Source organism: Barbatula barbatula (assembly GCF_947034865.1).
Source record: "Barbatula barbatula genome assembly, chromosome: 16".
In the NCBI taxonomy this organism is placed as follows: domain Eukaryota; kingdom Metazoa; phylum Chordata; class Actinopteri; order Cypriniformes; family Nemacheilidae; genus Barbatula; species Barbatula barbatula.
The window spans coordinates 22533016-22549449 of record NC_136779.1 but is presented as its reverse complement, the minus strand read 5'-3'; the positions used below and the strand labels follow the sequence as shown (position 1 = coordinate 22549449).

The window sequence follows — 16434 nt, the reverse complement described above, 5'->3', positions numbered from 1 at the left end:
AAACGGTGTTCGTCTGGCTGGCAAAAAGTCCCATAGATTTAACGTTGCAATGAATTTACCACACTTGCACACTTTTGAAAAGGCTGGAAGGCTCTGTAAGAACGTGCTTCACGACGGGGTGTAAGTTGTACCCCTAAGGGTGTAGGAAGTGCATGGAATTGCTCCATAGACAAACTACGGTAAAGGAAAAGACATCTGTACAGAACTGTGACGTGTGAGTCAGTCTTGAAAGACTCGTGACATGAGAGACAGTATGTTGCTTGAGGACACAAAAGTAATACTGTAGAAGTGTTCACTTTTGGCCAACAAATGATGTATAAATTCAGCGGGGTGAGAACCTGCGGCGGCAAATAAATACAGACGGGATATGATTAGTCAGACAGCTCGAGGAGAGCCTTGGCACCTGACTGCAGTGCATGCTGGGAACTCAGTTCTTGTTTGAAAATCAGTACTCAGGGCAAACAGAGCATCGCCTTCAAAATAAACACTCTCGTGCGTGTCGCATGTGGATTATGGAGAGGTAATTCAGCCACGTCCAAGCTGCACCATTTGTTTCAACCTGAAAGGTGTGAGAAAATAATCAGAGCGAGTTAAGAGAGCTTGGAACCTTCAGCTTCTGGCAGCTGCGCATGGCGAGCCCACCTGACGGCTTTCAGAAATGCCCGTCTCTGCTCTTCAAATAAACATCATCTAGCATGTCATGAACATTGTGTTACATGCAAAAGTGAAGGGGAATGCTGAAGATTAAGGATGAAAGATGATTGGCTGTCATATTTATATGATTTCAATGACGATAATTGTCTATCAACCTGTCTACAGAAAATTTAACTGTTTATAAATGGATTTTATGGTCTTTTGTCGTGTCACATCTTGCCACTTGCGTTTTGTGTAGACTGGGTGTAATAACTAGTTACATTAACACACGTAACACCTTTAAAGTGGCTGTAAAAATGAGCTAAAACCAGTTATTGAGCAAGTGCATGAAAGAATGGTGTTTAAAACTACCCTTGCTGGATTCACCAGGGTAAGCGTGTCATAATAGTTTGTAGTTTGCCCTGTCGGGTCGTCTTTCCCGGAGATCCTTATTTGGTGTCTTTTGTCTGTGCGTTATTTCGTCACATTCGTACACAGAACGAAGAGGATCCGGATGCTAGCCAGCGCGTGAATGCTGCGTGTGACAGGTGATTTGTAGCGTTTACTTACAACTGTTGGGTAGGATTTTTTTTAATACTGTTAATACAGACGGGTACAGTTTCAACAACAGTTGTTATTTCTTTCTTTATGTTCATTGTGATAAATGTAAATTAAGCCCTATTCTATGGACACCGTTTGTAAAATGAAATGCGTACCAAAAAACGGTCAAATTTCATCATATTCACCAACAAAACTACATACATTTCACTAGATTTACATAAATAATATAAATAATACAAGTTTAAAGATGTTAATTACATACTATATGAAATATTAATAAAATATTAAAGATACACTTACATTTTAAATCTAAATGTTAAATGCAAAAGTTAAATCTAAATCCTATACATTAATGTTAATATTATATGTAAATCATATTCAACATGCAAATATATAGAAATACTATTTTAAATATATATATATATTATAATCTAAATCTAAATGTTGAGCTAAACATTAAGAGAACATGTACATTAATACCACCCTTTGCTGGATTGCACTAAACAGCGCGAATGGCGATTTTAATTGGGCGGTGACATGCAACAGCAGTTTTCCAACATATTAACCAACAATCACATCTAATTCAAATCTTTATCATCATCATAATAATGAGACAAAAGGATTGGGGGGTCTACATGGGGAGCTCGCAACTGGCTTTTGAAGTAAATCTATGTTGAAAATATGAAAGGAAAGGTCTCCATCTGTTGACAGAGCCTTGCAAGGAATACCTCGGTCATGATGACATTTCTAGCCACTATGGTATGAGCCAACACAGATTGAGCTGCTGGTAGTGTGAGGCGACTCTAGTCATCATTAAAGATCTGACATGTTCCTGTTGGTTATCACGTGAGGATGAGTTGTAAACTGTTATTTGTCAACACACTGATGGGCTGTTTGGAAGGGAAATGAAAAGCAGGTGATGATGAAATGGCAAAACACGAAGGGCAGAAATAAACATGGCAGTACAGAGACCTGGATTGTGCTGTGCGTCTGTGTCATATTTGAATCTATACCAGATTTGAAACGGCTCTCAGTCCACTCAGGGAACTTACACTTTACCTACTGAATGTTTTCTTCCATTAGGATGTCATCACTAACAAAAAACAAAAACATGATTCGTCAGTGGTTAAAGATGCCAATCTCAACCCCGCTCGCGGTGAGCAATAACATCTGAAGATGTGTGTTGATGGAACCCGAACTGGCCTGTTTTCAAAGCCTCCACCCACAATCCCTTTCACCGGGACACAGGGCCTGTGAGTGAGCGTGATCAAACTCTCTCCAGCTCTCGGCAGGTGTTCACGCCGGGCGCGGATGAGACGGAGATCATATGAAGTTATGGAAGAGTTTGTCTCTCTCTCTCGCTCGCTCGCCGTCTGTCTGCCTGATTTCCGTTGTGAAATGGTCTGGTTGGCTAGATTTGTTTCTGACCTTTCCACCGTGTCTTTTCTTCCAAAATAAAAGGCGGGGGATTTTCCCAAGCACCGGACCGGGTGTGTGTGAGGTCGGAATATTACTTATAAGTGCTTAACTCGAAACGGGAGAGAGATGTTTTGAATGTGATAGGACGTTTCATTTTGTTGGACCAGCCGCAGGCTGTATCCGTTTAAAGAAGCGAAAGCACGTCTTTGATGCTTTGGATCTCTAGAGGCTCAATCCATCTCGCCGAAACTTTGTTTTTCATCATGACATGTTGTGGGTTATGAAAAACGGCTTTGCTTTCGTGCTGTGTGATTTGAAACAGGATGTAGATCAATGTAAATGTGATGATGATTGATTTTTAAAAACAAATAGTGAAAGTTAAAAGTGTATTTCTGTGTGCCACTGAACAGTAATCCGCTGATCTCATTCACTGTGGGATTTATAAAAACATGTTTCACCGATGATACAATCAACCGCTCGACATGAGGCTCAGACGCTCATGTCCTGATGTGTCTGTTATGAATGTGTTCATGTCAGATCTCTGTACATTAGTCATGTGCTTTATATTCATGGGAAGGGTTATTGCTCCACAGTTCTGTCCTTACGTTGTTCTCAATTTCCTCCATCGTTTACCTCGTCTGTAAGTGGCTTTGGATAAAAGCGTCTGCTTAATGACTCAATGTAATGTAAATGTAAATAATCTGCAATAGCGAGTGAAGATAAGGGGCCGAGCCAATGTAAGTCAATGAAGAGAGTTATTTACACTCTCCGGTCTTCACGTCATGAGTCTGCCGTGGTGGTTAAAATACCCGTCTGAATCACGCAATTGAATTCACGCCTTACAATATCCCACAATAAACAAGCGCAACCAACACGAGACTAGACAGAACGCAATTTCAACACGTGACACGCTGTTAGTAAACAAAGCAACATTTCCTTGCAACGGCACTGCGTTACACTCAATAAGACATGAAACAATACACTTGCGCGCTTCTGTTGACCTCTGCTGCTAAACTGCTTCTCCTTTAAAACTGATAAAAGCTAATTATATAAGTATTTATTTTTAAATTAAATAAACAATTTGTTGAATGGGTTGTGTAACTTTGCTGCATTTAAGTTTAGCCAAGAGTGCTGGATTGGGCTACATAAATGAATGAAGGGGGACGCCAGAATGTGATTGTGACTGTAACGCAGTGTGATGAAAGTTTCAATAGTTTATTTAATATAGTTATCAGAAGTGTGCATGTGCCGTAACCTTTGATTATATTGATGACAGGAAAACCGTCTATACCGGCTGTACATTATTTATTACTTGTCATGTAATATTTGTCACACTGTGACATAACAGCCCACAATCCTGCTTACATGAAACCAGTGGAAGCACTGTAAAGCTTTACTGTTGTTACTGTACATTGAATTACTAGTTGATACTACTTTCCTATTTCTGGTTTTAATTTGAGTTTAACTTTACTTTCATCAAAATTCAAAATGAGCAGAAGAGACCGGCTTCATCGCTGCAAAACATTTACACACCATAAAGTGACCTAAGATATTTAGTCTTATTAAGAAAATAAAAGACGTTTATGTTTAAATGGGATCTACAGTAAGGACCTGGCAAACCTTTACAGCAAAGATTTACAGTGTGTGTTCTGTTTTCATTGGGCAGGAATAGAACGCACTGGTTTGTTTACGATCTCCCACCATCCTTTCTATTTATAGAATTGAATGTTTTAAGAGATGATCCCGTTCCCAGTCATTTCCTCTCACTCCTTGAAAAACTTGAGACTTGTTTCTTTCTTTCATCTCACTCAGCAAATCAAACGTCTGGTCATTCTCTGTCACTCGTCTCCGTTCATGATCCTCACGTACCCAAACGTTGAAAAACACCAGTAACAAATGTGAAGTCAGCCCAGCGGGCCAAACACGTTTCAGAGGTTCAGCTGAATCAATAAAAGACCCTTGGCATTCATAAGGACTCTTTAAGCTGTTTATGTGAACTGCGACCTGAACCGAGTCTGGTCCTGAGATCCACAAACACTGAAGCTGGAGCAGAAAACAGGTGCTCGACACGCTCTCACATGATTCTCACGACGGTAAACAGCGGGACATTTTCACACTCGCATTCTAAACATCATCATGTGACTTAATCCATAATGCAAAAACATCGTAACGGTCTGCCAGATGGTCCCAACATTTTACTGGGGTTCACAGTCCCAGAACACACACACAGATTGTTTTACTGCGGTTCATTTAAAACACTTTATGTGCACATAGTTGATTTAATTCGATCCAGCAGCGTGTGAGAATAAGGAATGTTCAACATTTTTGGAGATTTTGCAAGTCAAAGGATGACAGTAAATCCACGAAGACTTTATTATAAACACGTCAGTTATAGACTACATTATCTGTACTAATGATTTGAGATCATCTGGGCTCCTTCATCCTTCATCACAACTGACAGTTTCCCTTTGGACGGGTTTGCCGAAACATTCGTATCACTACATCGTTCTTAAGAATATGAGGCTTATACTCTTTAACGTATAACTTCGCGTTAGCCGTAGCGTTAACAAGGTTTTGGGAAGTTTTTCATTCATTCACATAATTCTGTTTATCGCAGTTTTCTGTGTGTCTTCTGTTGAAATATTCTCTTGCATTTAGGTTTCAGGTTCTAATGAATAATTACAGTGTTTTAACATTGACATTTAGTCATTTAGCAGACGCTTTTATCCGAAGCCACTTACAGACGAGGAAAACAATGGAAGAAATTGACATGAAAGAACAGTCTCATATAGCCCACCACAGTATACAGAGAAAAGTTGGAGGGTTTTATTTATTTTTATTTATAAGTAGAGTTAAAGAGAGAGTTCACCCAAAGATGAAAATCCTGTCATCATTTTGAAAATATTGTGGAGCGAGCAGTGATGGCAGCTATTCACTTGCAGTGGTTTTGTCAATGGCTCGCTTCAGAATATCTTCTCATGTGTTCTGTGGAAGAAAGAAACTCATACAGGTTTGACACGACACGAGGGCGAGTAAACGATGACAGGAGTTTCATTTTCAGGTGAACTGTCCCTTTAAAGTAGATCTTTTTGGCCTTGTTTTGTCATAACTATATATCCTCCAGACCCATCTTATAAATTCACTCCAGCATGTGTGATAACATGAACATTGCTGAACATTCATATGGAGCCTGTGAGATGTGTGAGTATATTAGAGGTGTTCTATAGTTTGGTATAGAGCTGTGTGTGGTCTGTTTGTAAATGTCTTTCACACGGGCACAGCTTTGCCAAAAACAACATTCTCAGAAGCTTTTACACGGGTCATTGTTTGATAGCAGGACACAAGCCAGAGTTTCATGAGTCCATCTGTCTGTGACATTGAGCAAACACAATTCTTCACAGTCACGATTCATAACATTTAACACACCGTGTGAGCTGCATCAGCACCTGTCCCATCTCACTTCATCTGCGCACTTTCACAAAGCATTCTGGGACTTTTTATTTAGAGATATTCTACAAAAATATGAACGTCTGTTATCCCCACACAGGTCATGGAGGAGACGAACACGCAGATCGCATGGCCTTCCAAACTAAAGATCGGTGCCAAATCCAAGAAAGGTAAGAGTTTGTGTCTCATCTGAGATGTTTATTGTAAAAATGTCTGTTTCTTTGGTGTATTACTCGTTGTTTAGCGCTCAAACACTTCCTCTATTTTCATTGGAATGTGTTTTATCAAAGTGAGACGTAAACAATGTGTATTTGATATATCTTCACACAATCAGCTGTGACATTATCTTGGCTTCAGGGTCGGTCGGATGGATCCTTCTAGTAATATTTCAGCATTGACACTACTGATAACATTCTTCTGCTCTTAAAAAGAGAACAACTTGTGCTTCTGTTTATCGTTCAGTTGTGGGCATCCTGGTTGTGTGTAACAGAAGCGCAGTTAAGAGTATCAGCGAATCTTCTCTGGACCGGGCAGCTCATTACGCTTATATAGTATTAAACTTCATGCCAAACTTCGTGTTTCTGCTTCAGACGTGAATCATTCTGAGATCTCGAGTGTTGAGGACAGACGTGATGTAGCTTTCGCCCATTGGCTGATATACAGTAGACGCTTTCAAAGCCACAACAGAAACAAACCTTTTTTTGTGGCCCGATCTTCACTTCTGCTACACATCCGCAAAGAAACGAGTCCCTGCAGATTATGCCTGATAGCAAGCAAAAGAAATAACCAGTAAATGACATTAGCAAGTCTAGACAGTATTATTTTGGATTACCAGTACAAGAAGCGTTACTTGGCTAAACTTAACAAAGTTACTCCATCCATTCCACAAATTGTTTATTTAATCAAATGTATATACAGGACAATCAAATTCAACAAATTGTTTATTGAATGCAGTTATTATATCATAAATTATGAATATAATTATATATAAAAAATACAAATCTGACATTATTAGCCACTTGCCAGACCGATAAACAAACACAGACTGGAAGTTATCTTACATCCTGGCGTGTGCGTCCAATAAAACATCTACAATGACTTAAATCAGAGGAGGGACTGTGGTCACATCTATCACAGATCTGTAAAAGAACAATAAGAACACTTTTGCAACATCACAACAACACCCTGGCAACCCCTCACATCATCAAACAACATTCACAGTCACGTTAGACAATGACAAAATGAAATATCATTTATAAAGTTAATCAAATAATGTTATAACATTGACTGTGGATGAGCTCATTTAAAGATGTTTAGTATAATGAAACAAACCTGCACTAAGCAAATAAATAAAACAGACAAAAATGTAAAATGTCATAACAGGAAAACAAATAAAAGAAAAAGCACAAATAATGTTTTAATTCATTTTAGTCAGGGTCACTACAAAATCTTTCTAACTATAACTTAGCGTCTATGAGCTCTCAGCCAATGATGAACTCCTTCTGATTCTCCTTACACAGAGATATGGAAAAGGAAATATGAACATAAATGTGGAAATCTATAAAAATAAATGCATAAAACAATATGAAAATAAAAATATAGATTAGAGCCAAAGAAATACGTTTGAACTAAATACAACCATTACAGTAATTCCGACCCCTCCGGTCGTCCATCCAGAGATTATTGTGCATCCCAAAGTGGAAGTTTAAATTCTCAGTAATGCTCCGCCCCTGTGAATCAGATCTGAACCTTCACTATCTGTTTTTAAATCCATGTTGAAAACATAACTTTTGATTTGAGAACTTTCTCCTGTACTGTTTCTTTAAGTAATTGTTCCGTACTGTTTTTATTGTGCAGCACATTGGTCAACCCATGGTTGTGTTTAATGGCGCTATATAAATGAAAGTGACACTCATGTTTGATAAGTGACAGAGACTATAGGAAACATTTGGTGCACATTTCCGCAGAGTGAGTGTTACATTTTTTAGGAAAGCTTGAACAGCTTGTGTCGAGTTAGTAACAGTCATGTCCTGGTGTAATAACTAGGGATGAGCGAGTACAGCATTATCTGTATCTGTATCTGTATCTGTTAACCATATGAATTATCTGTATCTGTATCTGTACTCGGACTGGGCGGGGCCTAACCTGGAAGTGGGCGGGGTTTAACCCGGAAGTGGTCGGGTTGTCTTGAAAGGGGCGGGGCTTTAACCAGTATGTTATTTTTAATCATGCAATTGCTATGGGTTGATCAGAAATTGTTATATTTATTGCTGATTAGAAAACTATTTACATGACAGCATCAGCATTGAGCTTCAGATCAATGGTTTTGATCACGATAACAAACGAACTATATACAGAACAAGTTTTGCAACAATTAATACAACACATGTGGTTGCAATTATGAAGAAAAATGTAATGAACAAGAGTTTTCATCTAAACATAACTTTCTTTTTTTAACTTTTAATTTTTTTATGATCAGTGTTTTTTTTTGGTTACTTTTTTTTTTTTTTTACACCAGGTGTGTGTGTGTGTGTGTGTGAGTTAGAGAGAGACAGAGAGAGAGAAAGAGAGCTGTTCTCTTCTCAGCGTTCTGTGTGTGAGTGAGTGAGCTGAGAGGATTTATTTTTCTGCGGTGATTTAATTATTTTAGACAAAGAACATTTTATATCTCAAGCTGAATTCAGCCAGCGGCGGCTTTCTGCGCATGCGCGCGATCATTTGCAGTCTGGACGGGGAGGGGTGAACATCTCCTGCTCTGACTGCAGCCGGGGGAGGGGCTGCTTCGCGAGGACTGAGCCGCCTGTGAGTGCTTTGGTGCGGGCATGCGGCTCTCGGCAGGACCCGCTGCTCGTTGTGAAGATTAAGAACGATATGTGCTTTCACGTCAGAGTCTCCAATAACATCAGAAAAAGTCGTTAGATTTGTCGCTAGTCGCTTTTTTAAAAATGTGTCGCTAGAGGGGTCTGAATACTCGCTAAATATAGCGACAAAGGCGCTAAGTTGGCAACACTGAGTGAGCAGAGCGGGACACAGCAAATCTGTATGTGTAAGGGAGGGGCGCTGTGACTAGCCTATCACAGAACGCAGACACAGTCAGCTACCCAATGAGGATTTTTATTCCATCCGAGCACAGATATTGACTCGTATTACTCGTATAATACTTGTACTCGGCAAATATGCTTTATCCGTACCGGATACTCGTTTCAGCCGAGTATCCGGCTCAACTCTAGTAATAACGCTGTAATCCAGAGGATGGAACGCAAATACTTCAGCCATTCCAAACAAACATCAGGTCTGTTTTTAAAATAAAACCTCTCGTGTGTTTGGAGAGCCGTGGCGCGGGTTAAAGGTCATTCAAATTCCTGCTTTCTGTTGGCAGACGTCCGGGGCACAGCCTGAGCTGACATTGACGTTACATAATCATTTGTGTTGATCTGATGACTCTATACAGCAAACATCTGATCTCATTAATGACAGAAAACACATGTGTAACAGTGTTCTGACATGTGGACGGCACTGAGCCCATGTCATCCTCCGGGACTTTCTGTTTCCTGAAGTCCGTCTGCGGCTTATTACAGCACTGACCTCCGCACATCATGTCCGGAACAAACCGCTACGGTCAGCTCGATAGCGCAGCGTCCCGCAGGCTTGACTTTGGCTCCATCACACTGTGAAAGTGATACGCTGACCGTGTGATCAACAGACGTGTCAATCGCTTTTCTTTATAGTTCAGGACTGCGATACAGCCAAAAAGTTATGTTTCATATCATTTCCTGTGTAATATCAATAATTATTGATAGATTTCTCTTGTCTTTATGAATAATGTTTTTTATCCAGCACATACACATTTCGTCACTTTGGGATTATTACAGTTCTATCTGCATTCTGAGCAGCTCTGAGATGTTGAGCTTCAAGTCCATTTGACTTTCTAGATAAAACCTTTTTGTTTGATCAAATAAGTCCCATAATGTACACAATATAAACAATATCACATAACGTTAATAAGTTGTCGCAGAATAAGAATAAAAAATCAGATATAATCTCATATTTCCAAGGTGACAAATTGAAATCATGAAATTAGCCGTCATTATATAAAGTATCTGCTGCATCAGACCCGTGAGGATCTATGGAGGATTCCAGAGAATACAGTGGAATACTTTTCAGGCTCCTAAGAGTCTCCACATCCTTGAATCATTTGGGACGTGACCAACAGCCCCAGATACTGTACGTGCTGTTATCTCTCCCTGTCCCGGCCAAACACTCATCAGATTCAGTAATTCAGTCATGATTGTCTTCTGATGGACCTGAAGTGGAATGTTGGAGTAGAAATGTACTTTGCTTTATATTTATGTGGCTCTTGAGAACACATTCCATTCCTGCAGCGTTTCAGCTGAATCAAAGTTCTCTTCTCAGTCTCCAGTGCGTCTGTCTGTTTCTCTCATCTGACAGACAGATATCAACATCGCCCTTCTTCCTTTCTGTGTGTGTGAAGACAAGTCATAATGACTGTAAGGCGTTCTATAATGAGGAAACATGTTATTCCCGTGAGCTGTTCTCTTTTTTTCTGTCAGGTCACAGAAGCCTTAACTTAACTTCCGTTTGCTCTCATATCGCTCCCGTTTGGCTATATCATAGGGGATTCTTCTGCGAAGTGCACGCATGAGGTTAAACACACCTGATAAACCTCAAAGCGAACATTACGATGGATTCTGTGCTGATCGCTTTGGTAATGTACAGTGGGGGAATGATGACAATGGTGCTCCAGCAGGGTTCAGGGCACTCTATAGATGCAGGGCTCTCCAAAGCTTTAGTTTCTTCTTCTGTTAACTTATCAGAGATACAGAACACCACACTGCAACTTTTGGGTATTTCACCAGGCACAGTCAGTCATACTCATTACAAAGACATAAGATCAAATGCCTTACGACGTCTACACACGTTCATTCAAATAAAGGGATATGAGGTTTATGCGGACGTTGCCAGTAATGCAGACCGTCATTACACCCACTGATTAACATGTCATTTGCATGCAGGTTGACCTTGAAAATAAATTAAATAAAAGAGAAAATCAAAATCAAACTTTACATTGTAATTTGAATTGTGTCAGTATTATTGCGTGAGCATTCATATAAACCTTTGTGAAACATTTTTTGCAATTTATTTTTCACATTTGCCTTGCCTCGAGATTTTGGTGAAAATGAAATGTCAAATCACAAACTGCATTTTCATTTTGACAGGGACAACGCAATGGCAGTGTAAATCTTTTCATTTTTTTATTTTATTCTGACACATATTGTCTGTGCAGTTGTGTATGATGAAATTGTTAATCCGGTTTTCATTTTCATTGATTTATTTAATTTGGATAACATGGTTGGGTCCAATATAGACATTTTCTTGGTTAATTTGAAACAGGTGATTTTTACGGCAATTGCAGGACTTTAAAATATAACTTTTTCAACACCCCAGCTGAAAGGATAATGTTAAAACATCTTTTGTGATCTTGAGTTATGAAATCCATCTCCAGAGCGGATCTGAGAGTTTAGAGAAGAGATATCATTCTCTATGTGACGACCCGTCAAAATAAAAGTCTGGTAAACTTGAACATTTACATTTACGCATTTGGCAGACACTTTTATCTTAAGCATACAAGGAAAAAGTAGCAAACATGAATTTAGTTGTAAAGATGTGCTTTAAATATGGTGTTAAAAGAGTTTATTTATAAACAGACAATAATGATTTTGGATCTACCCAATGAAGCGCCGCCCATCTCAGATGTTCGTCTAGAGCCCTGGTTAAACACTTTTAATGCACACCTTCCAGCCAATCAGAATCTAGTATTCCATGATAATCATAGAAAACGCTGAATACTCTTCAAAAGTTGCACAATACCCGAATGTCCAGTCACCTGAACCACACCATCTCCACATACAACGATCTGGACTAACGTCCAGCTGAGAGTCCTGGATGCTGTATGGAGAGATTTATAGGAGGACAGAAGAACATTGGCCCGCTCCTATAGAAGGGTGAGCAGCTGTGAAAACAGGCCCAATGCTCGGTTTCTCTCGGGTGAAACAGACGGGACCAGCGTCACCATGGAGAGCTGCTAGGCTGCTGCCGTGTGCCGGCCAAAATACTTCCAGCGTGGACGACAGAGAATTTAAAGCTCTTCTCTTTAAATAAACACCTCGGACTCTTTTGTCAGCAGATTGTGAAGACGATGGCCTTGACCTCTTGGTCCCAAGCACATAAACATCTCCCTGAATGACTTTGTTACAGTGTGAGGAGCTGATGAGATGTTGCCATGGCAACAGATTTGAGGGACACTGGGGTTTAATTGCTGGACTCCCACTGGATTTAATGGCCAATGCAAAACAAGCAGCAGGGATTTCTTCATTAAGACTTCAAATAAGACTTTTTTTTCATAAATTTTCTCTTATGAAATGTAACTTTTTTATTGAAACAAAAGAAAGGATTTCATATTTATATTGAGTTGAATTATGCAATTAAATGTAACATTACCCATTTAATCCTTTCAAATACAAATAAGCTGTTTGTTTATAAATGTCCACATTTGATCGGACATCTAATATAGACCAAAAACAACATTAGAGGAGCACAGCAGAGGAGCGTGTCTCCATTAGATCCTCAGAATATTATCAGACGCTCTTTGGTTGCGGCCCGCACACACAGAGATGCTACCACGTCTGCATCATGAACTCCATCACCGCATGTTTTCCGACACTGAACTCCTCACGCTGGAGCAGAAATTCTAAGTATGTCGTAGAAAAACACAGCGGCTCCAATAAACACTCACTGTCATTTTAAAGGGAATTATTTGCTAGCCTCCGTAATAAATTTCCTTTGTAAGTTTGGTTGTTTCTGGACTTGTCCACGGTGTTGTGAATTCATCCAGCGTGCGTGACTGCGTTGTGTTTATATTCGCTCGCTAACATCTGTTGGGTCACACACAGAGTCGCAGATTTTTGTTTGTTGTGCAAGATGTTGTGACTCCAGATGTGCCAAATCAGGTAACTTATGAAGCACATGAGAACATTGATCTTAGGATAGAGGAGATACATTACAGCTTTATCTCAAGAAACCCTCGAAAACATTGTTTTAAGGATTTTATTTTTCTGAAGTTCTTGGAAAAATTGGTGAACATCTTTTAAGGGATCTTCCCTCCTCAGAGCTGTGAGACGTCCGAGAGAACAGAAGGACACCTAGTGGTAAAACATCAAACATTGAGCAATTTAAAGGGATAGTTCAAAATGAAAATAAGATGTCTTTCATCTGCAGGACACAAAAGAAGATGTTTTATAGAATGTTCATAAACAAACAACATCAAACTCCATTGACTTGCATCGTATGATCACAAAACCACTGTGACATTTCTCAAAATATCATCTTTTGTGTTTCATAAAATCTCACATACAGGTTTTGAATGACACGATTACACAGTTTTACCCATAACAAAGAAGTGGTGCCACGTGACGGCCATGTTAGCAACGCCTCTGCTCAGCTATTAAGTCAACAGTCCGATCTCTTTGAATGACGGAAGGTGGATATTTCTGAAATCCCTGGCCAAATAAATCACAATTAAATTGCATATTTCCATACCGGACTGTACCGTAACTTTGGTTTGCAAGCATGCGCACAGGCTGGCAATCGCCTCACATAAGCCCCGCCCCAGAGAATCATCAGTCTTTATGGATTGACCTTAAGGTCGCTCGACATCAATGTCACCACCACCAAACCTCCGACAACTCTTTCAAACTTTATTATTAAAAACGTGTCATTACTCCGTGAATGAATCCACATCTACGTTTTAAGAGATTTGTGCCCATGTTGCATTATTTTTGAGCTTTATATGTGCAATGACGTCTCATGTCCCCGCCAAAGGAAGTAGTCGCTTTTAGCAACTTGTTAGTAACCGCCATTTTTAAGACACAATAAAGGTTTCAAAAATCCCAAGCACAATATAATTGGTAATGGAATAAAACGTGAAAATATTTAGAGGTTATTTCAGGCGATTTACCAAAAAACCCACAGACTTTGGAGCGACGGAAGTCCTAAAATGCTAACTCGCTTCTGGGGTTTGCATACAAAAAGCCTCCCTGTTGAGGATTCATTGTAATGTCAGTGGCTGATTTGTGCTCCTCATCATAGAACGCCATCCGTGTGTTTGAAGTGAACTTATTTCAAGTCTCAGAGGAATTTATTACAATATGTATTTCCCTGCACGGACAATCCAGTTTATCAAAGGCAGCTGTGACAGAATGTATGACACTTCAAAAAGGGGCCTCAAGATGACTTAATATAGCTTAAAATAAGTCAAAACAAGCATTAAAATATCTCTTGGTGTTTCAGTGTTTTTGCATGCATGAGGTGATATTAAGAACACATTTATAGATAGCATGTTAATTCTACAGATATGATAATGTCGTAAATACCACGTTTAAAGTTTTACTTTAACAGCCACAACCTTTACAAACTCTCTCTAATTAGAATTATAAAGGGTTACTTCACCCAAATATTCTGTCATCGTTGACAGAAACCCTTTACTTCACACAGGACACCAGTCGCTGACATTGACATGAATGTACAGAAGTGATGTCTAAGGCTTTTTTCATATCTTTATACTGTCAAAGATGTATTACTGATTGTGTGTGTTGTGTTTGGAGAATTTAATGGAAAACAAACAACGGATAACATGAGCATAATGTCAAGAGTCGGTCAAAAACAAGAGGATCAACATACTGTATATTAATGTCTGATCAAATTCTTAGCTGTTAGCTTTTTATTTTTCTGTGTGTTTTTTGTATATAAGAGTAAAGCTCACATTCTCTGGTAAGATATAGTTCGCCGGTTTGCTGAATGATTTTGTCCAACAGGTTGTTTGCACATGACATCACGGCACCGCATGAAGTGACGATGGAGGGCAGCAGGTCATTTTCTCCATAAGAATTCACCAAAACAAACTCAAAATGCCAAAACCATGAAACCTCAAGGTGTTTTTATTGAGCAAAAGGTTATGTTCATGAAAGGGGAACATTGGGGAATTGACTGCGAAACGGAGATTAAAACGGCTTGTTAACCACAATCTGCATTTTTAAAAACGCTTAACAAGGCAAAAGAACGACCAGGTGACCTCAAAGTTCTGTCAATCCTGGAAATAAACTGTTTCTTGGCAAATACTTGACAGACAAAAGAAAAAAATGTACACTAACCCTCTCTCTCTTCTCTCAACAGGTAGTGGTCTAAGGGCTTTTGTTGAAACTAGTATCTGTTGTATTATTGCTCTTTTATGACATATCACTTATTGCTTCCTGAACTCGCTGTAAGTGACTTTGGATTAAAGCATCTGCTACATGACTAAATGTAAATATATTTATTTTGGTGTTCTGTGGTTGTTGTTTTGGTATGTTACGCAATATTTGTCATTTTATCTGTTTAACAAAGACTCGTTCTTTTAATAGAAGCTAATATTTATTACAAGTAAGTTTTGACAGAAATATGGGCTTACCTGGTCATTGTTCAGGTTGTTAAACATGGGTACTTTGAGTTTGTGAATCTTATGGAGAAAACATCACTTTGTGTGTCATCAAAACCATGTGATTGCAAACAACCTAGAACTACCCCAAACATGTCTGTGTTTTCTCAATTTCATTTACATGAATGCATTTGGCAGACACTTTAACTAAAGCAATTTACATTGAATTATACTATACATTCAAACCCATGACCATGCCGTGGCTAGCGCCATTCTTTAACCACTGAGCTACAGGAAAGCATTCATATCATTTCATATCATACTCCTCATATTTTCATGGTTATGTGTAAACTGAGGAGTCATGAAAAGCCAATATCATACATGTCTCCCCTCCTGACATCACGTCTGGTCATTGCTGTATGAATATATCTTCAGTAGATATCACACACCTCCACGCTATCAACACGACATTTGAGGATGAGGAATGGAATATATTTTATTCAATGTCCTAAACCCACACAATAAAAGATTCAACTCCAATCCCACTGTCATACTTTCACTAAGTTATAGTTTTCATCTGCTCAAACAGATTGTTTATGTCATCTTGTGCTTCAGTGTTGTATCTCTGGATTAAACTAGTTAATGGTAAAGTTAGTGAGTCCATGCTAACATACAAACCTAAACAGCTAACTGTTCCCATGTACATTGTAGTAGGTCATAAACCAAGGTCTTCATTTCAGTTGTTCCTAGATGATGTCATCTGCGATCGTGACCGTATCATGAGGCTTCTCCCGCTTGCATTGTGATCGCTATCCACCATAGCTGTTTTAAAATCGTTTTAGATCCCTCCATGGCATTTTTACGTCCCGCTTGAATTCTCCAAA

The 16434-nt window shown here is 39.2% G+C and overlaps 1 protein-coding gene across 6 annotated transcripts in view; it reads left to right on the top strand.

Moving 5' to 3' along the window:
- Positions 1-16434, top strand: part of bicc1 (BicC family RNA binding protein 1) — a 51785-nt gene that overhangs the window by 8306 nt on the left and 27045 nt on the right. For all 6 annotated transcript variants that reach the window (XM_079477172.1, XM_079477170.1, XM_079477171.1 and 3 more), the window contains exon 3: positions 6161-6230. In XM_079477172.1, the coding sequence (XP_079333298.1) occupies positions 6161-6230 (70 nt within the window). The remainder of the gene's footprint in view (positions 1-6160; positions 6231-16434) is intronic.